Source organism: Salmo salar, chromosome ssa01 (assembly GCF_905237065.1).
Source record: "Salmo salar chromosome ssa01, Ssal_v3.1, whole genome shotgun sequence".
Taxonomy (NCBI): domain Eukaryota; kingdom Metazoa; phylum Chordata; class Actinopteri; order Salmoniformes; family Salmonidae; genus Salmo; species Salmo salar.
This window is the reverse complement of record NC_059442.1, coordinates 129821628-129846012: the sequence shown is the minus strand read 5'-3', so window position 1 is coordinate 129846012 and position 24385 is coordinate 129821628. Positions and strand designations below refer to the sequence as shown.

Here is a 24385-nt window from a genome sequence, read left to right as displayed (position 1 = left end):
AAAAAGCAGAAGCACTAAACTACCCATTCACACTCCAGTCCTACCTGCCTACAGGTTATGGGAAATTTGCTCTTTTAGTATTTGTCCAGTAGATTGTCAAATATTATTAAACAAAAACACTATAGTAAATAATACAGTAATATCTGCAAAAATTAACTACAGTAATTGCTATAGTATATACTACACTTTATATAGTATACTAGTCTTTCATATGGGCTGCAGGAAGAGAGGGGCATGCCACCAGACAGAACTTTAGGGCCTCAAACTTCTCCTCCGATGCAACAGTAACAGCGCCCATGTGCATATCTTATAGAGTATGATGAATTCTAGAAATGTTATCTAATCTGATTTTTTACAGTAAAAACCTACAGTATGTGGACACTTGGTATTCCAGTTTACAGAGCAAATAATATCTACACACTAAGTACATGTAGTACTGTACTTCAACAAGTGATATTGCCTCAAGTCATAGTGTTCAAGTATGCACTAATATCAAATGTAGTGGTGAGCTATATCTTCACAAACTGATTTATGACCAAATCAACTAAACTATCCCTAAATGGTAACATTAAAACTGGAAAAGCTCATTGCATTTATTCTATTTAATTTAAAAAAGTTTCACCTACCCAGGTCATTCTGTCTTTCCACTTACCTGAGTATGTTGTTTTTAGGTGTAAGGAAACTCAACCAGACCAGAGACTTTGTGCAACTAAGCTGGCTGCTTTGAGCTTCATGAGGAAAGTAACACTCTGTTCCAGTGTACAGCCATGTCATAACCCCTCCCATTGCACCTTGGTGTTTGTTTCCCTCTCTCCTCTTTTTTCTCATTCCCCTCCTCTCTAATTCCTCCTCCTCCTTCTCCCACATAACTCACACAATTAAAGAAAACAAGCGTTGTTAACCTACTTTTTTGTATGTTTGTCTGTCTGTATTTTATAGTTTTATCTGTGAATTAGGTCTTATAGCCTAATTGAATTGTATGTTTACATATAAAACCAATGTATGTATTTGATTGACTATTACAGATGTAGGATCTTAATTTGATCCAGTTTGCTACAGCAGGAAAATAATGTTGCAGCAACAGGAACTATAAATTGTTATGTAGATTTTAATTAATGGACATTTTTGTAGGGGTTGATAGATTTTTCGTACGGGAAAATCAAGTCTGACATTTTTAAGTGGAAATTACAAACTTCAGGAGCCTTTTTAAACCTCAAATATACTAAACGTTTTAAATGTCCTGTATTGCAGGAAATGTGTCCTGAAATGTGTCCTGCAACAGGGTGATCAAATTAAATTAAAATCCTACATCTGTATGGTTTTGGTTTAAAGATAGTGTTTATATTATATTGTACCCTTTTATTTGACAGTATACTGCAGTTCAGTGTAGGCTTCACACAGTCAATGTTATCCTTTGTATAATAAACACAATCCAGGCATTACACTGATCTGATTTCTAATATTGTGGTTTTAATTAGGATGCCTATGTGATGTCTAGTCCTTTTCCCCTCATTAATTCGGATCATAGACTGTTTAACTGTGGGCTCTTCAATTACCATAGACGTGCACTAAATCTGTCAGAACAATTCATATCACAACTGAATATCTTCTTTTCACACCACTCAGACTGAGAGTCATGTTTTTATTTATTTTTCAAATTCACCCTAGCGGCGACCTCAACCGATTGATATTCCTGACATGCGCATTACAAACTGCAATCTGACCACATAATCGGGAGAGAACGACAGCCCAGGCAGGACCGCAATAGGAAAGCGGGTGATTTTATCAAATTGATCAAAACTCGCTGACAAGATGTCCGACGCGAGTAGAAACCCCCAATCGATACGCATCTGTACTTATTGAAGTGGATACGATACACACAGAACCTGCAGAACAACCAAAAGTAAATACTTTTTCCGAGGGGAGGAAGTTTGTTGTGTCGAAGGAAATATAATAGCCCTGTAAAGCAGGGAGAGACTGCGGAAAACTGCCAGAGCGGGGGACAGTCAGAATACAAACCCACCCACCCAGTCAGCCATGGAAGAGTTTGGGTCAGCGTTGGAGAAGAATGTGGCCGATTTAACGGTTATGGACGTGTATGACATAGCCGCGGTGGTGGGCCAGGAGTTTGAGCGGATCATTGATCAGTATGGATGCGAAGCTCTGTCCAGGCTCATGCCAAAAGTGGTGCGGGTGCTGGAGATCCTGGAGGTGATGGTCAGCAGGAACAGCATCAGCCCGGAGACAGAGGAGTTGAGGCTGGAGCTGGACAAACTACGCCTGGACCGGATGGACCGGCTGGAGAAAGAGAAGAAACATAAGAAGGTCATAATTAGTTTATACATGATAAGATTAATAATATGCCAAGTTGTAACTTAACATAATTGATAACAGTAGGCCAAATAATGTATGGTGAAGATATGACAATAATGGTAACAAACATCGAAAAGTTTAAGAGAAGACAACTATTTGCCATGCCATCATGAAAAGAATGCAATGAGATTATTTTAACAATAACTTTGGAAAGTGTACTAGGCATTTAGAAAATCTAACTGATATGCCCAAATAAAATTGGACTCTGACATGAATGACACTTCATTGACTGAGGATAGGCTATATTGTTACAATTAGGCCTACCTCTTTTGTATCGCTGCTGTCTATACCCGTGCCATGTCGCAGGAAATCACTTAGGATGTTTTGGGGATAGAAATATGCTCTTACAAAATATATAGGGTCACAACACAAGTGTTCACTTGACTAGTGCATTACTGTGCATAGTAGGTCTATAACGTGTTTACATGAAGGCATATCTCTCTACCCTAATCATGTCCCTCTGCGACAGTCAGTGTAGGTGCACTAAAAATAAAAATGTCATTGCTGGTCTCATGACAGTGACATGGTGGGAGTTAAACTGGCCTGTCATTGGTTGACTGAGATGTGTCTCCTGACTCAAATAAAGTGTGTCACGACATAAATGTTACTTAGGCAAGAGAGCCATCTTTATTACGTCAAATCAAATTGTATTTGTCACATGCGCCGAATGCAACAGGTGTAGACCGTACAGTGAAATGCGTACTTACGAGCCCCTAACCAACTATGCAGTTAAAAAAAATACAGATAAGAATAAGAAATAAAAGTAACAAATACTTAAAGAGCAGCAGTAAAATAACAATAGCGAGACTATATACAGGGGGGTACCAGTACAGAGTCAATGTGCGAGGGCACCGGTTAGTTGAGGTAATATGTACATGTAGGTAGAGTTATGGCCCCTGGAAATGCTTAGGATGATATGTTTAACCTCTCTTGGCTAGCGTCCCACCCACGGTTCACACTATTCAACAGCCAGTGAAAAATCAGAGCGCCAAATTCAAAACCACAAAATGTCATAATTCAATGTTCTCAAACAAACAACTATTTTACACCATTTTAAAGATACACGTCTCCTTAATGTAACCACATTGTCCGATTTCAAAAAGACTTTACGGCGAAAGCATAAAGTTATATTATGTTAGGACAGTTCCAACACAAGAAAAACCACTCAGCCATTTTCCTAGCAAGGACAGGCGTCACAAAAACCAGAAAACCAGCTAAAATTATGCACTAACCTTTGACGATCTTCATCAGATTACACTCCAAGGGCATCAGATGACACTCCTAGGACATCACACAATACATGCATTTTTTGTTCGATCAAGTTGATATTTATATCCAAAAACAGCGTTTTACATTGGCGCGTGATGTTCAGAAAATATTTTGCCTCCAATACTGCCGGTGAATCAGCACTACAATTTACAAAAATACTCATCATAAACGTTGATAATATTAAACTGTTATTCAAAGAATTTTAGATAACCATCTCCTTTATGCAACCGCTGTGACAGATTTCAAAAAAGCTCCACGGGGAAAGCACACTTTGCAATAATCTGAGTACTGCGCTCAGAAAAAGACACTAGGCAATACAGATACACGCCATTTTGGAGTCATCTAAAATCATAAATAGCATTATAAATATTCACTTACCTTTGATGATCTTCAGAAGGCACTTCCAGGAATTCCAGGTCCACAATAAATGTTGTTTTGTTCAATAAAGTCCATAATTTATGTCCAAATAACTCCTTGTTGTTTTCGCGTTCAGTAAGCTACTCCAAGTGTAGGAAGCGAGGCCAAAATGTCACGACGAAAAGTCAAAAAAGTTATATTTACGTTCATTCAAACATGTCAAACGTTGTATAGCATCAATCTTTAGGGCCTTTTTAACTTAGAACTTCAATAATATTCCAACCAGACGATTCCAATGTCTTGAAAAACGTTTTGGAACACAGCTACCCCTCACGTGAACACGCGCCAATGAACTCATGTGCTTTCCTGAGTCAACAACTTCCAACTTCCTTTGTTGGCTCTCTGTTCACCATAGATGCCTCAAACAACTTTCTAAAGACTGTTGACATCTAGTGGAAGCCCTAGGAAGTGCAAAATGAACCCTAAGTCACTGTGTGTTAGATAGGCAATCACTTGAAAAAACTACAGCCTCAGATCCTCCACATCCTGGTTGGATTTATTCTCAGGTTTTTGCCTGCCATATGAGTTCTGTTATACTCACAGACATCATTCAAACAGTTTTAGAAACTTCAGAGTGTTTTCTATCCAAATCTACTAATAACATGCATATTCTAGCTCCTGGGCCCGAGTAGTAGGCCGTTTAATTTGGGTACGTTTTTCGTCCGGCCGTGAAAATACTGCCCCCTACCCAAGAGAGGTTTTAAACTTAAACTTCAAATAAATGCTTTGGAAATGTTCAGTAGAAAGTTAAGTAGGCCAGAGAAAGTACACCCCAAAAAAATGAGGGTTCCTTAAGCATTCTTTGGGAAGGGTGATAGTTCTATGTGGAACCATACTGACCCAAATAATCCTTTGAGCCCTTCAATGGTTCTTTGCGGTTCAAAAAAAGGGTTATTTCCTCTTTTATTGATAATTATAATGTAGTGGCTGTGGCTCATTAGAATATTTTGGGTCGTGCGTTGTTCACAGCTCTTTTTGTGCGCGAGAGTGTCATTCCAGTTTATCTAATCTGTTGTGTTACGCGATTGTAGCACATGGGGATGTGTGAAACTAACTAAGCGCTTCAGCACTCGGGGGTCCCCGTCTGTGAGCTTGCGTGGCCTGCGACTTTGCGGCTGAGCTGTTGTTGTGCCTAGACGTTTCCACTTCACAATAACAGCACTTACAGTTGACCAGGGCAGCTCTAGCAGGGCAGAAATTTGATGAACTGACTTGTTGGAAAGGTGGCACCCTATGACTGTGTCACGTTGAAAGTCACTGAGCTCTTCAGTAAGGCCATTCTATTGCCAATGTTTGTCTATGGAGATTGCACTGCTGCGTGTTCGATTTTATACACGTGTCAGCAACGCGTGTGATTGAAATAGCCGAATCCACTAATTTGAATGGGTGTCCACAAACCTCTGTATATATGGTGTATATGTGACCATGGCCAGTGACAGTATCTTGTGAAAGACTCACGTATGGCATTGTGTCAATTAAGAACGGTTGAAAAATAAGTCAGTAGTTCTCAATTCTATCCACAGGGACCGCCAGCCATTCCAGAGCTAGCACACCTGATTCAACTTGTTAATTAACACAATAATAACATCAAAGGCATTTTTACTATTTAACATGGCTATTAAACAAGAATGAAAAACCCTGGATGGTTCTACAAGGATCCTTCGAGATTTAAAAAGATTCTTTATAGAACCATTCTCCATAAAGGTTCTATAAAGAACCATTTATAAGGGTTCTATATAGCCCCAAAAAGGGTTGTAAACATAGCGGAACCCTATATTGGTGCTATAATAGAGGTTTTTTAATGGTTCTTTATAGGACCTTAGGAAAGGGTTCTTTATAGCACCATACAGATTCCATTTAGAACCTTATGAGCATAGTTCTTAATAGAACCTTCAAAGGTTCCATATAGCAGCAAAAAGGGTTCTGCTATGGTTATAAGCCAATTAACCCTTATTTGGAACTACATAGAACCATTTGTTTTTAGTGTGTAGGCTATGCAAACAACAGTAAAGCGGACAGTAAAGCCAGAGTATAATCTATGAGACCAACTATCTTTAAATGTCACGAGGATGAAGACATTCATTGACAGACAGGAGAAAGCCACTGTAAAAGTTCAGGTTGAAAACAAAACGGATGCCTTTTGTATAGCCTACCAATGCACATGTTGTAGGAAAAAAAGGTGCTATCTAGAACCTAAAGGGGTTCTTCGGCTGTCCCTATATAGGATAACCCTTTGAAGAACCCTTTTTGGTTCAGTGGAAAGGGTTCTACATGGAACCCAAATGGTTCTACCTGGAACCAAAAAGGGTTCTCCTATGGGGACAGCCGAAGAACCCTTTTGGAACCCTCTTTTCTAAGAGTGTGATTACTCAAACAAATCATGGCTCAGTGGTATGTCTGTGGCCACATCCTAATATTAGCCCAAATGGCTTCTTTTCCTTGTGTGCTTTCAAACCATTGACCAGAGAGGGCTGAATTGGTTAAAGCAATATGGCGGAAACGCCACACAGGTCAAGCAAGCTGGTGGAAACCCCACATTTTAAGGATGTGTTTGTGGCGGGGCTGTGAGCAAACATGAATGGAGAGGAGAGGAGTCTGTGTTTGGAGTGTGTGCGTGCAGACAAGATGTATGGAGTGTGTGTTTGTTAACTCTGTGTGTTTGTGTGTACCTCGTGCGTGTGCGTAGGAGCTGGAGCTGGTAGAGGATGTATGGAGAGGGGAGGCCCAGGACCTGTTGTCTCAGATCGCTCAGCTTCAGGAAGAGAACAAAACACTCCTTACTAACATGTCCATCAAAGACCCCATGAGTGAAGAGGACCTGCAGAGGCACGAAGGTACTAAACCCTGAATCCTAAACCCTTTACTCTACACCCTACCGTCTAAACCCATACACACACACACAATGACAATATTACTTAATTGCCTCTGAAAGAATGTTGGTTACACATACATATAGACTGTATACACTCTCTCTCTCTCTCGCTCTCTCTTTCTCTCTCTCTCTCTCTTTCTCTCTCTCTCTCTCTCTCTCTGTCGCTTGCTCGCACTCTCTCAACACACACACACACACACACACACACACACACACACACACACACACACACACACACACACACACACACACACACACACACACACACACACACACACACACACACACACACACAAAGGAGGCCTTCTCTGTGTTTGAGGCTGAGCCAGGCTCATCACTGCATGAGTGGCTCTGTCGTGATGTCACAGAGGGGCTACAGTCCCCCTGACACACAGACACACATGAGAATGAGCACAGAGACAGACCACCCTCAGTGTTTCGTACACCTGCTAGACTAGGGAAAGACATTTGACATTTTCTGACTGTTTAGGACTCACATGATTTTTCATTGAGTAATCGAGTACTCCAATAGAAAAAAAATGTCATGTTTAGAACAAAAGGCCTGCACTAGAAAACAAATATTTGCGCATTTATCTATATACCAACAGTGCGAAACAATGTCTCATTTATCATAGCCATTACCGATAACCAATCCTAAATGCTAAATTGCCCCATATACTTACAGTGCCTTCAGAAAGTATTCACACCCCTTGACATTTTGAACATTTTGTTGTTACAGCCTGAATTTAAAATGGATTAAATTGAGATTTTTTTACGTAACTGGCCTACATACAATACCCCATAATGTCAAAGTGGAATGATGTTTTTCCATTTTTTTAAACTAATGAATAAAATGTTTATTACAAATGAAAAGCTGAAATGTCTTGAGTCAATAAGTATTCAAACCCTTTGTTATGGAAAGCCTAAATAAATTCAGGAGTAAAAATGTGCCTCACATGTTACGTATGAAGTTGTATGGGCTCACTCTGTGTGCAATAATAGTGTTTAACATGATTTTTAAATGACTACCTCATCTCTGTACCCCACACATATAATTATCTGTAAGGTCTCTCAGTCGAGCAGTGAATATCAAACACAGATTCAACCACAAAGACCAGTGAGGTTTTCCAATGCCTCGCAATGAAGGGCCTATTGGTAGATGGGTCCCCCCAAAAAACAGACATCCCTTTGAGCATGGTATATTAATTACACTTTGGATGGTGTATCAATACACTCAGTCACTACAAAGTTACAGGCGTCCTTCCTAAATAATTTGCCGGAGAGGAAGGAAACCGCTCGGGGATTTCACCATGAGGCCAATGGTGACTTTAAAAAAGTTACATAGTTTAATAGCTGTGATAGGAGAAAACTGAGGATGGATCAACAATATTGTAGTTACTCCACAATACTTAGCTAATTGACAGAGTGAAAAGAAGGAAGCCTGTACAGAATAAATATATCCCAAAACATGCAGCCTGTTTGCAACAAGGCACTAAAGTAATACTGCAAAAATGTTGTCCTGCATACAAAGTGTTATGTTTGGGGCAAACACAACACATTACTGAGTACCACTCTCCATATTTTCAAGCACAGTGGTGGCTGCATCATGTTATGGGTATGCTTGTAATCGTTAAGGATTGGGGAGTTTTTCAGGATAAAAAAATAAACGGAATGGAGGCAAAAATGCACAGGCAAAAATTCACCTTTCAACAGAACAATAACCTAAAACACAAGGCCAAATCTACACTGAATTTGCTTACCAAGAAGACAGTGAATGTTCCTGAATGGCCGGATTACAGTTTTCACTTAAATATACTTGAAAATCTATGGCAAGATCTGAAAATAGATGTCTAGCAATGATCAAGAACCAGTTTAACAGAGCTTGAAGACATTTGAGAAGAATAATGGGTAAATGTTACACAATTCAGGTGTGGAAAGCTCTTAGAGACTTACCCAGAAAACATCACAGCTGTAATTTCTCACAAAGGTGCATCTACAAAGTATTGACTTGGGTGTGAATACTTATGTAAATTAGATATTTTGGTATTTCATTTTTGATAATATTGGCCAAGATTTCTAAAAACATGTTTTCACTTTGTCATTATGGCACATTGCGTGTAGATGGTTGAGAGAGAAAAATACAATTTGAGTTGCTGTAACAAAACAAAATGTGGAATAAGTCAATGGGTATGAATACTTTCTGAAGGCACTCAGTCAATAAAAAAAAGTACCATTTAAGATGAATTTATTGAACCCGTAATATCAACTGGTTTTATTAGCCTATATTGTGGAACACAGTGGCAGCGTAGCCCAGTGGTGATAGCGTTGGACTAGTAACCGAAAGGTTGCAAGATCGAATCCCCGAGCTGACAAGGTACAAATCTGTCGTTCTGCCCCTGAACAAGGCAGTTAACCCACTGTTCCTAGGCCGTCATTGAAAATAAGAATTTGTTCTTAACTGACTTGCCTAGTTAAATAAAGGTTAAAAAAATAAACAGTCTTTAAAAAAGTAGTAAACTCAGCAGTGGCACTTGCTTGTAGAAGCCTATGACTGTGCACTGTCAAAGCCTTGTTTTGTTAATTTAGCAGACAAGCCACTTATTTCCCAAGCCCTTATCACAGTCAAGACACACCTATTTTATAGTAAAAAAAACATGATGTAATATAACAGAATTAAATATAACAAAATATTTTTCTGAATGAAAAAAAAGTTGCCAGTGCAAATTGCTGATGATTCTGATGTTTTATTGACACATACACCGGATAGGTGCAGTGAAACGTGTTTTACAGGGTCAGCCATAGTGATGAGCATTTCGGGTCTGGAACAGTTATTCTCAAAGAGTGATCATTTGAAAGGGGGCTCAATTTGGTGCGTTGATAAAAAAAATTCAGGGTTACAAAACCAAATCGTACTTTTTTTTCTCTCGATATAGACGTTAGATTTAGTTTATTCTGCCTGTCCACATTGAACACTGCATGGTGATGAATTTAGGCCATGACATCTATTTGGTGAGTAGGCTTAATGATTTTGATAAAAATACGTTATTTTTCTTGATCATATTTTCAGAGTGGAACCTGTCTATGTTTAGGGGGGTTATAGCCTAGGGCCTAGGCTAACCAATTCTAAATGGCACTAGCAGTTTGCAAAGTAGCCTAAGCGGAAAATAGACAGGACGCAATTATTCCAAAACTGAAGCTCGTTGTTGGAACACATATTTCTCTACTTCAATCAAAAACTCAATTTTGAATTTGTAATAAAACTGTTGTCATTTGGCAAGGAATGTAGCTTGTGTATCCCATCAGTTACAGTACCTTCTGAAGGTGTTCACACCCCTTGGCTTTTTTCAAATTTTGTTGTGTTACAACTCTGTATTGTCAAAGTGGAAGGAAAAAAAATAATGAAAAATAAAACACTAATATACTGTATCTTGATTAGATAAGTATTCATCTCCCTGAGTCAATGCATGTTAGAATCACTTTTGTCAGCGATTATAGCTGTGAGTCTTTCTGGGTAAGCCTCGAAGTGCTTTCCACACCTGGATTGTGCAATATTTTCCCTTAATTCTTTTCAAAATTCTTCAAGCTCTGTCAAATTGGTTGTTGATCATTGCTAGACAACCATTTTTCGGTCTTTTCAAGCAGATTTAAGTCAAGACTGTAACCTGGCCACTTAAGAACATTCACTGTCTTCTTGGTAGGCAACTCCTGTGTAGATTTGGCATTGTGTTTTAGGTTGTTGTCTTGCTGAAAGGTTAATTCATCTCCCGGTGTCTGGTGGAAAGCAGACTGAACCAGGTTTTCCTCTAGGATTTTGCCTGTGTTTAGCTCCATTACGTTTCTTTTATTATCCTGAAAAACTCCCCAGTCCTTAACATGATGCAGCCACCACTATGCTTGAAAATATGGAGAGTGGTACTCAGTAATGTGTTGTATTGGATTTGCCCCAGACATAACACTTTGTATTCAGGACAAAAAGTTATTTGCTATGCCACATTTTTTGCAGTATTATTTTAGTGCCTTGTTGCAAACAGGAAGCATGTTTTTGGAATATTTTATTCTGTACAGGATTCCTTCTTTTCACTCTGTCAATTAGGTTAATATTGTGGAGTAACTACGATGTTGTTGATCCATCCTGTTCTCCTATCACAGCCATTAAACTCTGTAACTGTTTTAAAGTCAACAGTGGCCAAATGGTGAAATCCCTGAGTGGTTTCCTTCCTCTCTGGCAACTGAGTTAGGAAGGACACCTGCATCTTTGTAGTGACTTGGTGTATTGATACACCATCCAAATTGTAATTAATAACTTCACCATGCTCAAAAGGATGTTTTTCCCCCATCTACCAATGGGTTCAGTGACCAGTGACCAAACATCTTGATTTAATTCATTTTAAATTCAGGCTGTAACACCACAAAATGTGGAAAAAGTCAAGGAGTGTGAATACTTTCTGAAGGCCCTGTAGAGTTTTATTGGCATTTATTTGTGTAGGCCTCACGGGATTTTGTGTGCACTCTCAGCACGCGTGTGTAGAGAGAGCAGTTGGACACAATTGAGTGAGTAAGACACGGAGGGGATAGGGAATTTAGGGATGTTAGGAAGTCTGTGTGTAGCTGGTGTATAGGAGTCAGGCGCAGGACAGCAGATATGAGTAAATAACCAGATTTTACTCAACATTTAAATAAATGCAATACAAAAACAGAGCCCACAATAACGGACCTTCCTACATAGAAACAATCACTCACAAACAAACATGGGGGAACAGAGGGTTAAATAATGAACAGGTAATTGGGGGATTGAAACCAGGTGTGTAAGTCAAAGACAAAACAAATGGAAAATGAAAAGTGGATCGGCGATGGCTAGAAGGCCGGTGACGTCGACCGCCGAACGCCGCCCGAACAAGGAGAGGGACCGACTTCGGCGGAAGTCGTGACAAGGGAAAAGAACTGTGGGATGCTTGGCTTAGTTTCTTTTTCGTTTTCCCCTACAAATGCGCTAGTACAAATGGAACACTAGAGTCAAAGCAAATTAACGTTGTCTTCAAGACACATTTTTGGGAGGATACATTTCACTTGCCCGTTCGGGCATCCACAAAGCACATTCCACCAAATACTTTTACAGTATTTGAAAAAGTAGATATTTGGTTAAAGATCGAGTTTTGACGTTTGTTCGAGTACTTGAGTCGATTACTCGTCCCCATCCCTATGCTAGACACACACACACACACACAGACACACACTACATAATCACACATCACGCACACATAAGTCCCCACTAAGTCCCCTCTCCACCTGCTCAGTCCTGACTGAGGTTTTAAAGTTTGGCTTCCTCCATTGCTGATATTCAGGGCTGTGCGTCAGCCACAGGTACGCCGTTTCTGTGTCAGAGATATCAAGTACGTATGTGTGCCTGTTTGCTATTTTAAACCTAGCTAGTCGGGCTTACAGACAGGAACTCGGTTGCTGTGCTCATAATCACTTGATTTATTCTCTAGTGCAGTACAAATAATACTAGGTGTACAAATAATACACATACTCACACAGAGTATTCATGTTGTTCTAAGTTGGATCCTTTCTCCTGTGTCTTGGGTGCCAGGTATTTATATTGTTCATCCATACTGAGTTAACCCTCTCTGCTCTGCCATGTTTTCTCTGTTGCGTTGCCAGGTATGTCGGAGCGGGAGCGTCAGGTGATGAAGAAGCTGAAGGAGGTGGTGGACAAGCAGAGAGACGAGATCCGAGCCAAAGACCGCGAGCTCACGCTCAAGAACGAGGACGTTGAGGCAGTAAGGACAGCAGGATGGGTGCTTGCTTGGGGTAGAACATGTCCCTTTGCACAGATCTAAGATCAGCTAACCCTTCCCCAATCCCAACCTTAACCATTAGGTGGTAGAACACAAAACTGACCTTAGATCAGTGTCAAGGGGAGACTGGGTTAGGGGTCAGGGACTGCTTGTAGGCTATGGGGGAATCTGTTTATTTATGAAAGTGTATTGATTTGATGGATCAATGACCTGACCCTCTCTTTTTCTCTGTTTCCCTCTGTCACATCCCCCTGTACTTCTTCCCTCTCTGGGTCCCATGTTCCTATCTATTCCGCCTGTCTCCTAACTCTCTCTCCGACTGACTCTACCACCATCTCTTCTTGTTTCTACCCCCTCTTTACTTCCACCCATCCATCCATCTCCCTCCCTGCATCTCCCTTCCCCTCCATCCCTCAATATCTCTAGCTCCAGCAGCAGCAGTCTCGTCTGATGAAGATCAACCATGACCTGCGCCACAAGATCTCCGTGGTGGAAGCTCAGGGGAAAGCCCTCATCGAGCAGAAGGTTCGGCGCCTTAGGATGTGTAATACATATTTTATTACCCACAGTATTTGAAAAACAAAATAGTTCAGAAGTACTTCAACAATGTATACTGAACAAGAATATAAACGCAACATGCAACAATTTCAACAAGTTCATATAAGGAAATCAGTCAACTGAAATAACGTGCTCGCCCGCGTCAATGAGCGTCTGCGTAGCCAACCGCTAAAATATAACTATATTTTTGACGCTTGACGAGCTGCAAGTCCCGCCTCTCCCATCTCCTCATTGGTGTTTAGGAGCATATACCCACGTGGGTGATTGAAAGATGAACTGAGGGCCACACTCCAGTCCAGTTGGTAGTGGTAATGCACCTTAAAGTTGGTTGCCAACCGCCATATAAAGTCCGAAGAAGAAGAAGACTGAAGGTGGAGAGATTACTAGAAACTAACTTTTACCCTTTTATCTGTGGATTAATTGTCAGAGTAGAGGACCTTGTGCATTTCAGGTAAAATAACAACCCAATGTTTATATCCCAGGACAAATAAGCTAGCAACAGCAAGCTATCTAGCTAAATTGCCTTGAATGTTTCATGTGTTTTCGACCTGTCCCCAAATTAAAATAGTTGGTTCAGAGTTTGTTTTGATATTTCAATCTTTGTGTCCTGATGTGGATGAAGAAAATCCACATGCGAGCAATGGCGAGCAATTGTCCGGTCTAGTCAGCAGGTTAGGCCATAATCTATGGATTTCACATAACTGGGAAGGGGCGGAGCCATGGGTGGGCCTGGGAGAGCATAGGAGCCATCCCCAACCACTGGGGAGCCAGGCCCAGCCAATTAAAATGAGTTTTATCACACCAAAGGGCTTTATTACAGACAGAATACTCCTCAATTTCATCAGCTGTCCAGGTGGCTGGTCTCAGACGATCCCGTAGGTGAAGAAGGCGGAAGTGGAGGGCTGGCGTGGTTACACGTTGTCTGCGGTTGTGAGACCGGTTGGACGTACTGCCAAATTCTCTAAAATGACGTTGGAGGCGACTTATGGTAGAGAAATGAACATTCAGTTCTCTTGCAACAGCTCTGGTGGACATTCCTGCAGTCAGCATGCCAATTGCACGCTCTGTGCATTTTAGAGTGGCCTTTTATTGTCCCCAGCACAAGATGCACCTGTGTAATCAGCTTCTTGATATGTCACACCAGTCAGGTGGATGGATTATCTTGGCAAAGGAGAAATGCTCAGTAACAGGGATATAAACATATTTGTGCACAAAATTTGAGAGAAATAAGCTTTTTGTGCGTATGGAAAATGTCTGGTATCTTTTATTTCAGCTCATTTAACCTCTTGCATCTAGACGTTCCGCCAGCGGAACCCCTAGCCAACAGCCAATGGCATCGCATGGCGCGAAATACAAAACCAACTAAAATACCACAATTAAATTTTCTTAAACAATCAACTATTTTACACCATTTGAAAGATAAGACTCTCGTTAATCTAACCACATTGTCCGATTTCAAAAAGGCTTTACAGCGAAAGCAAAACATTAGATTATGTCAGGAGAGTACCCAGCCAAAAATAGTCACACAGCCATTTTCCAAGCAAGCATATATGTTACAAAAACCCAAACCACAGCTAAATGCAGCACTAACCTTTGATGATCTTCATCAGATGACACTCCTAGGACATTATGTTATACAATACATGCATGTTTTGTTCAATCAAGTTCATATTTATATCAAAAACCAGTTTTTTACATTAGCATGTGATGTTCAGAACTAGCATACCCACCGAAAACTTCCGGTGAATTTACTAAATTACTCATGATAAACGTTGACAAAATACATAACAATTATTTTAAGAATTATAGATACAGAACTCCTTTATGCAATCGCTATGTCCGATTTTAAAATAGCTTTTCGGCGAAAGCACATTTTGCAATATTCTGAGTACATAGCTCGGCCATCAAGGCTAGCTATTCAGACCCGCCAACGTCGGGGCAGCCTAAACTCAGAATTACTATTAGAAAAATTGGATTACCTTTGCTGTTCTTCGTCAGAATGCACTCCCAGGACTTCTACTTCAACAACAAATGTTGTTTTGGTTCCAAATAATCCATAGTTATATCGAAATACCTCTGTTTTGTTCGTGCGTTCAGGTCACTCCAAAGTGTAACGCGCGAGCGCATTTCGTGACAAAAATTATCAAAATATTCCATTACCGTATTTAGAAGCAAGTCAAACGCTGTTTAAAATCTATTTTTATGCTATTTTTCTCGTAAAATAGCGATAATATTCCAACCGGGCAACATTGTATTCATTCAAAGAGTGAAAGAAAGAAAATGGTGAGGTCTCGTGAATGCGCACTGTCCCCAGGCAGTCCACTTACAAACTCTGCTGCTGTACTTTGCCCAGAGACAGGAGACGCGTCATTCCGCTTTCTAAAGGCTTTAGAGAGCCAATGGAAGCCTTAGAAAGTGTCACGTAACAGCAAAGATGCTGTAATTTCGATAGAGATGCAACAGAAGGACTCCAAATATTCAGACACGCCATTTCCTGCCTGGAATCTTCTCAGGTTTTTGCCTGCCATATGAGTTCTGTTATACTCACAGACACCATTCAAACAGTTTTAGAAACTTTAGAGTGTTTTCTATCCAAATCTACTAATTATATGCATATTCTAGTTTCTGGGCGAGAGTAGTAACCAGATTAACCTCTCTAGGGTATGTGGGACGAAATCGTCCCACCTACTCAACAGCCAGTGGAATCCCGTGGCGCGATATTCAAATACCTTAGAAATGCTATTACTTCAATTTCTCAAACATATGACTATTTTACACCATTTTAAAGACAAGACTCTCGTTAATCTAACCACACTGTCCGATTTCAAAAAGGCTTTACAATGAAAGCAAAACATTAGATTATGTCAGCAGAGTACCCAGCCAGAAATAATCAGACACCCATTTTTCAAGCTAGCATATAATGTCACATAAACCCAAACCACAGCTAAATACAGCAGTAACCTTTGATGATCTTCATCAGATGACACTCCTAGGACATTATGTTATACAATACATGCATGTTTTGTTCAATCAAGTTCATATTTATATCAAAAACCAGCTTTTTACATTAGCATGTGACGTTCAGAACTAGCATACCCACCGCAAACTTCCGGTGAATTTACTAAATTACTCACGATAAACGTTCACAAAAAACATAACAGTTATTTTAAGAATTATAGATACAGAACTCCTTTATGCAATCGCTATGTCCGATTTTAAAATAGCTTTTCGGCAAAAGCACATTTTGCAATATTCTGAGTAGATAGCTCGCCATCACGGGCTAGCTATTTTGACACCCACCAAGTTTGGCACTCACCAAACTCAGATTTACTATAAGAAAAATTGGATTACCTTTGCTGTTCTTCGTCAGAATGCACTCCCAGGACTTCTACTTCAATAACAAATGTTGGTTTGGTTCAAAATAATCCATAGTTATGTTCAAATATCCTCTGTTTTGTTCGTGCGTTCAAGACACTATTCGAAGGGTAACGAAGGGTGACGCGCCCGGCGCGTATCGTGACAAAAAAAATCTAAATATTCCATTACCGTACTTCGAAGCATGTCAACTGCTGTTTAAAATCAATTTTTATGCGATTTTTCTCGTAAAAAAGCGATAATATTCCGAACGGGAAACCCTGTTTTCGTTCAAAGACTGAAAATCTAAAATGGACTCTTCACGTGCACGCGCGCACCCGTCTCATTGTTCTCAGATCGACCACTTACCAAATGCGCTACTGTTTTTCAGCCATGGGCTGCAAAGTCATCATTCAACGTTCTGCCGCCTTCTGAGAGTCTATGGGAGCCTCACAAAGTGTCACATTACAGCAGAGATCCTCAGTTTTCAATAAAGAGGGTGTAGAAGGCCAAGAAATGGTCAGAGAGGGCACTTCCTGTACAGAATCTTCTCAGGTTTTTGCCTGCCATATGAGTTCTGTTATACTCACAGACACCATTCAAACAGTTTTAGAAACTTTAGGGTGTTTTCTATCCAAATCAAACAATTATATGCATATTCTAGTTTCTGGGCAGTAGTAATAACCAGATTAAATCGGGTACGTTTTTTATCCGGCCGTGCAAATACTGCCCCCTACCCTAGAGAGGTTAAATCGTGTAAGTTTTTTTTATCCGTCCGTGAAAATACTGCCCCCTATCCACAGTTAACATGGAACCAACGCTTTATATATTGCGTTTATATTTTTGTTCAGTATATTATTATATTTGTATCTTAAGGTGGAACTGGAGGCGGGAGCTCAGGCTCGGGTACAGGAAATGGGAGCACTTCGGCAGGAAGTGACACGTTTAAGGGAGCGCCTGCAAGGAGACACGCCTCAGGGTCTAGAGGAGCCTCCTCCCCAGCCCCCCTCCCCCGCACAGGTAATAACAACACTTGCTCAGGTCAGCAGAACCAGCCAGGCACACTGGCAGCTACACAGTTAAGGCTAACCTGCACAGGTAACTACACAGTTATTACAGTTAGACTTGCCCCCAGCAGTTCTATGTGCTACATTATAACCCTGGCGGCCGATGGCAGATTATTATCTTTTCTTTCCACATCTATGAGAGAATCTTTGCAGCCTGAATCAGTTTATAGCAGTCTGACTGACAGCCTGTAGAGCCGGAGTCTCTGCCTCCTGGGAAAACATGACCTGGCTATCATATGAGGGGTGGGAGGTGGAGGGAAGTGTGGGGGGGGGGGGGGGCAGGACGGAAATAGCCCCCCTCTCTACCCCTCCACAGCCAGCTAGCCAGCCAACCAGCATGCAAGCCAGAGACATGTAGACAGAGACAGAAAGGCAGCCAGACAATTCAGGACAGCTAAAAGTGACCTGGCAATGACCTTTGTAGTCACATGCACACCAAACTGGTTTACTGGTAGCCAAATGAAAAACAGATTTTTCACAGACTTCATACAGAAAGTGGAACACATATCACCCACAGTACTCTGCAGCACCATTTATGTTATCACTTTTCTTTTACAATGACTAACCCTCGATAAAGGTACAATACAAAAAATATCTCCCTCTCACAGCCTGGTAGCCCCTGCTCCTCAGAGGTGGGGGCTCAGGGTGTGGGCTGGCCAGAACCAGACAGACACTACCACCCTGAGCTGATGTTGGGGGGGTACGATCCGGCCCAGCGCCTCCCGTCCCTGGATGACGATGATGAGGATGTAGAGGAAGAGGCAGTGTTGCTATGGGTAACACCATTGTGCTAGCTAGCTAGCCGTTCCCCAGAATGGTGTGTTTGCCGTGACCTCTAACCTTTGCACCACACACTGTCCCCTTAAACAGTGTTCTATTGACGCTGCTATCGCTAGAGCACAGAGTTGAGATGCTGCCTCATTCACCTGTACGCGTGTGGGATTGTGAAGTTTGATTGCATTTCAAGGGCTGTGTTTTTGATTCAGCCAACCTTGAGTCAGTGAACCCTTTTCTCGAACTTTACCACATGGGTGTGTGTTTGAGAGGAAGAGGAAGAGTGAGGTTTTGTGTACGCATACGGTATGTGTAGGAGTATGCGTACAGTCGGCGTGTGTGTCGGAGTGTGTTATAAACGTGCACAGTGTGTATGTGGGAGTGTGTGTGTGTGCTCCTGCCTGCAGTTCTACTACCCCAGTGTGAGCACCCTAACTGTTGATTTTGACGGCACAGAGCATGTGTGAGTTAAGTATCCCTGTGCCAACTATGTCAGACTGTGTGTGTGTGTGTGTGTGTGTGTGTGTGTGTGTGTGTGTGTGTGTGTGTGTGTGTGTGTGTGTGTGTGTGTGTGTGTGTGTGTGTGTGTGTGTGTGTGTGTGTGTGTGTGTGTGTGTGTGTGTGAGAACCAACTGTCCCTTCACCCACTGGGGCAGACCGTACCACTGCAGCTGTCACCTCTAAACATAGACTGCTCTGACACCCCTGTAACAGCACATGGACTAGTCCCTGCAACACACGTAATAGCAGAGTATGTCGTTTGCACCAACAGAACCTCGGATCACAAGCTCAGCCTGTAACGATTATAGCATGACTGTCCTTAGTGCCTCTTTTTTCACACGTCATTTGCTACAGAGTGGCTTAAGACTGTTTTCTGCATGACTGACCTCTGTTGGTTGCATGCAGTGAGCTAGTCTGAAGTATCTCAATTTGAGGTGCACTTCTGGCTGTAGGGAATGAAGGAAGGAAGGAGAGAAGGGTGCATTTCTTAAGTATTGGAACAGGGCCCAGTGTCTGACCTACAGTTCTCTTCCTGTGCCATTAGGAGGCGATGTGTGATGAGGACACACCTGCTCTGTTCCAACACTTTACCAAGGTATCCCTCCTTCCTGCCTGTCCTCTATTCCTTCCTTTCCTTTCTTCCTTCGTCCCATGGTGTAATGTGGCTGTACCTCACTAGGAGGCGCTATGTGATGAGGAGGGGGGAGGCCTGGACCAGAAGGATCCCAACAGGCCTCGGTTCACACTGCAGGAGCTGAGAGACGTTCTGCACGAGAGAAACGAGCTCAAGGCCAAAGTGTTCATGCTGCAGGAGGAGATCGCCTACTACAAAAGGCAGCCCTATTTATTTTCACCATACAAACAGAACATGTTTTTAAAAAAAAACATAATCAATCAGATGAGATTAACACAAGTTGTCAGGTTAAACTTAAGAAGTTAAAAGTTAACAATATTGGAGTCAACAATATTGACAATGATGATGGTGGAGGGATGACTGTTCTTCCTCTCTCTCCAGTGAAGAGGCAGAGGATGAGACCGGCCCCCCTACTCCTTCCCCTTCTCCCGAACAACTGAGGGCACGGCCCCGACCCAACGCACAGCCCGAGTCAGGAATCAAACGCCTGTACGTACCACACACCCACCGATACGCTGGATTCTGATCTACACCAAACTGGGTGTGGTTTAGAGTATCCACCAGCTGGCAACACACCAGTAACGTCTCTCACAGCGGAAGGAAATAAATCAAATGGGCTGTGTTTGATGTGGTCCCTCTCTTCCCTCTCCCTCTCTCTCTATCTCCGCTTGTCTTTCTGTGAATGTGTCTGTGTTTATGTGCGTGTGTGGGTGTATGTGTGTCTATACCTCTGTGTGTGTGTGTGCGTACCTCTGTGTGTGTACCTCTGTGTGACAGGATCTTCACAGCCATAATGCCGATGGTGGCAGCTGGGTTGATTTCAGATGACCCCACTTTACAGCCAATCAGACATCTCATATCCCTTGTACGACCCCCCGTCATTGGTTGGCCTCTGTGTCACTCACTGTCTTAGCTAACACCTTCTTCCCCCTGTATGTCGTATTGGTGGGGCCAGGAGTTATTCCTGACTTTGTGATCTGACCAGTAAAAACTCTGGGCCCTGGTTATCGCACCTGCATGGACCCTCTCATCCGCTGTAGATGTTTGTATTCTGATTGGCTGACTGTGGGGCTATCTAAATCACTGTCCAGTGGAAAGATGGTAGATCATTAGTATCAGCCAGTCAGAATAGGGTGTGTATTCACTTCCTGTCCCGTTTTTGATTCACTAACAGATTTTTTATAACTATTGCTTTTCCTCTGCTCCTGTTGCTTTGTGCATATAACTCTAACCATGATGCACTTTGTCTCATCTCAGAACTCCCTGTGTAGAAATGCATCTCAGTTCTCTGTATTTTAACAGTTATAACCACAGAACTCTAAAGTCATGAGAGACTAAAGAATATGTCTGGAGGACACAGGGCAACAATGACACTGGGTAGTGAAGTCCACTTTTTTGTCTCTCTTTTCTCTGTACTTTTCCATCCTCGCTTCCTCTCCTCTCTCAGGTTTAGCTTCTTCTCTCGCGACAAGAGGCGGAACTCCCAGCGGAATGCACAGTTTGAAGACAGCTTCAGCTCGTGGGCGGGAAAGGATGAGGTGTACACCGAACAGGCCCAGGAGGCTTTGCAGCACATATAGGGCACGTTCCTCTGACCAGGCGTTGTTGACGCCTGCCAGATCTTACAACGCATGGATAGGTATTTTAAGTATCAGCTAATCACATCACATGTTATAGCAATCTGTCAGGCGATGAAATAGTCAATGACATGGCATGCAACCATTAGTTGATGTGTGCAACGTCTTAGCAGGAGAACGTGACCGTAGTGGTTGGACAGCGCTTTATGATGAGGTCACTCAGAACCATCTCACTGTAATGCCACCATGTGAGCTGCAGCAGCACTTAAGGGACAGTTTGGAATTTACTGGGGTGGGGAGTTGGTCCAAAGTAGGGGAGGCTTGTCAAACGTATTTTTTTGCATTGGGGAGGGTTGTGTGATTATTTTATTGGGAACAGGGGATGGTAGTGTATTTCTTCCCTGGTTTACATTCCCCATTTTGCAGGTTTTACTATATAATGTATTCCATATAGTCACATTTCCTCATCTGCTTGCGTGCACCTCCCCTATCAAGGTGTTTTGGTACTTCCCTTATGTACTACACTTTTCTGCATGATTACTATACAGTCAACTCTTCCTGCCCTCTATACATAGTGACAATAGTGGTAGGTGGATCTGCAATAAGTTAACTAGCAATCATACCACATAGAAAATCATTCAAATCTGCACCTATTTTCAATATAAATCCACAAGAACATAAACGAATAGCTGATAGGCAGTAGAGAGCCTAAGGTGCATCATTGCGCAGGAAAGAACAGTCAAGACATGATACATGCGGCTCAAAAAGCTCTCCTATTCATCTTGTTTAGGCCAAACACATTTTATCTACTATAACTGATACCCCTCTTCACAGTTCTAAAAATAGTAAAACATTTAATAAAATAGTGATTCATTTAGTTAATATGAATCGATTATTTTAATGGATTGTTTTTTACTAACTGAACGATGAACGATGAAAGGTTGCAAGTTCGAATCCCCAAGCTGACAAGGTAAAAATCTGTCGTTCTGCCCCAGAACGGGCAGTTGACCCACTGTTCCTAGGCTGCCATTGAAAATAAGAATTTGTTCTTAACTGACTTGCCTAGTTAAATAAATGTAAAAAATAAAATAAAAATGTGCTTCGCCAGGTCGCAGTTGTAAATCATAACTTGTTCTCAACTGGCCTACCTGATTAAATAAAGGTGAAATAAAAATTGTACAGTGGTAGTTGGGGTTAAATTGTGGTGAATCGAATCATGGGAATCAAAATAATCATTTGAGAATCGCAAATAGTAAAAGGAAACAATTTAGCTGTAGCCTTCCTTTCGAATTGTGTCGATGCAAAACTCTTTGTTGATACTTTAAGTTGATTTGGACATTCAATTTATGGGACGTTGCAACTCAATAGATGCTAGTAGTCAGCCTGAATTACACACTTCTAATGGGAAGACTATAAAATCCGCGGTGCATGCTGAAACCGTCATATACAACGTTTCCCCCCCAAAACCTTCCAATTAAATGTTGACTGCAAAGTAGGCCTACCTGGCAGAATGATATCATGAAGATTGGTATCAATCGGGTGTATGTTTGTTTTGCATACTCTGCCATCACATGTGCAGTACAGAAACCTGACAGGAACACTTCTATCCTAACACAAATGTACTGTGAGTAAAATTTAGCTGGGACATGCTTTCAATGGTGTTCTCCAACACCTGAAACCAATATTTTGGATTAGGGGGGTACCCTGACTGGGACTCAAACCCTGGTCCCTGTGACTGGCATTCCAAAACCATTATACTGTCACAATCCTCGCTATATGAGCCATGATACGATTTGGGTTAAACCTATTGGCACGATGTGACCGGGTTTCACTTCCTTGGCCTGCTGTTTGCTACATTGGTGTCAAAATTGGGAATACAAAGAGGCTAAAATCTCTTGGTGAGGCCGCTAGGTCTTGTACAAAGTATTTTTTGTATTTATTAAAAGGGGTACAACTTTTATTTTATTTTTTATTATGAATATATTTTTATTCGCTGTCTTGCATCAAATAAATCCATTATTCAGTTAATTACATTTGTATGGCCTTGGGGACAATACATGATCCTACCAAGACTAGCCTACAACACCACAATGCAATGATTATAAGGTCTACAAAGGCACAGTACAGGACAGTCTGACTGTATTTTTACTTCTGATACCGATGCGCTGTCTGTTGCCGATCATCATCCTCCCAGCAGGCCAGCATTATGATCGGCTATTCCTCGAACCTAACGCTTCAATATAGGCTAAATATTTGTAATTTAAGTTTAAAAATATATTACCTTTTACATTTGGCATAACCACAACCAGTCAACAATGTTTTAATCTGATTAGTTTACTTCAAAAGTCTCCTGTAGGCTACCTGCGCATGTTCATCCACTCCACTAATTCCAGCATCCAAACTGCAACGGACATTCGATCTGTTACAAAACACCAAAACGTTTCATGACATTCGGAGATTGTCAAGCCAAGCGATCGACACTGAGTAGGAAGGGATGTATTTTCAGTTTGTCGAGATTTACATACTCTATTTGATTTTGGTGTTGAAAACGCAAACCATGATGAAACGCTCAAAGTCGGCAATCGGTATGCAGTTATTTGTTGCTTATTGGTTGTGTCTGGTGAATTGGCAAAGAAACGTGTTAGTCTAACATTTGTTGCATATATTTGATATAATTAGAAATATGGCATCAAAATGTTGAAAATCTGATTTCCCCCTAGCTGATCATTGTCTGCAGCCGGCTCTGATCGCAGTGTAATGAGTCAGGCAAGAAGAGTGAGCTTGTGAACCCTCAGCCTTCTGGCCCGTAGCCCTGCGTGGCATCGACTGTGCCACAAAACATGCTGAAGTGGTCAAGTCGATATCCATGTTTATAAACACAAGGTTGCTACAGCTATTGTTATTTATTGTGGTAATCATTCTTTTTGAGTACATTTTCGGGGGGGGCACATTTTGAACTGTCCCTAAAAGCATCGTAATGGTCAGCTTACTTCACAGTACAGCACATCAGCTCCAAGTCACAGAGTAATTCAATCATTCACCCAGCATCTAGAATAGTGTATCCTAACCTACTTTGTCAGTGAACTCCTTGCCTTGCCTTGGCGCTGTGGTTAGTGTGCAGTAGCGCTGCATGGGTAAAATCACTGCAGAAGCCAAGACAGATTATTCCCCCCCCCCCCCCCATATTACAA

The 24385-nt window shown here is 41.5% G+C and overlaps 1 protein-coding gene and 1 long non-coding RNA gene across 7 annotated transcripts; one reads left to right on the top strand and one right to left on the bottom strand.

Annotated features, from left to right (window-relative positions):
- Positions 1-1603: 1603 nt before the first annotated feature.
- Positions 1604-3082, bottom strand: LOC123725109 (uncharacterized). Its single transcript, XR_006757493.1, has 2 exons — positions 2638-3082; positions 1604-2298 (listed from the first exon to the last, which is right to left on the bottom strand). It is a non-coding gene; the product is annotated as an uncharacterized lncRNA (long non-coding RNA).
- Positions 2038-24385, top strand: rilpl1 (Rab interacting lysosomal protein-like 1). Of its 6 annotated transcripts, none has more exons than XM_014127440.2 (10): positions 2038-2325; positions 6746-6893; positions 12593-12711; positions 13156-13254; positions 17518-17661; positions 18317-18484; positions 19528-19578; positions 19663-19817; positions 19999-20106; positions 21065-24385. In XM_014127440.2, exons 1-10 carry the CDS (start codon positions 2038-2040, stop codon positions 21195-21197), a joined length of 1413 nt encoding a protein of 470 aa, XP_013982915.1. In that variant the 3' UTR covers positions 21198-24385. The 6 variants fall into 6 exon arrangements, with proteins under 6 accessions (XP_013982915.1, XP_045544836.1, XP_045544842.1 ...); XM_045688880.1 differs by lacking the exon at positions 21065-24385 and adding an exon at positions 20395-21049; XM_045688886.1 differs by lacking the exons at positions 19528-19578; positions 21065-24385 and adding an exon at positions 20395-21049.

What these genes read in the sequence shown, in the direction of transcription:
- rilpl1 (XM_045688880.1), top strand. Translation starts at nt 2,038, where the DNA reads ATGGAAGAGTTTGGGTCAGCGTTGGAGAAGAATGTGGCCGATTTAACG. An exon ending in AAGAGAAGAAACATAAGAAG is followed by an intron (nt 2,326 to 6,745) that starts GTCATAATTAGT and finishes GCGTGTGCGTAG; the next exon opens with GAGCTGGAGCTGGTAGAGGA. An exon ending in GAGATCGCCTACTACAAAAG is followed by an intron (nt 19,818 to 19,998) that starts GCAGCCCTATTT and finishes CTCTCTCTCCAG; the next exon opens with TGAAGAGGCAGAGGATGAGA.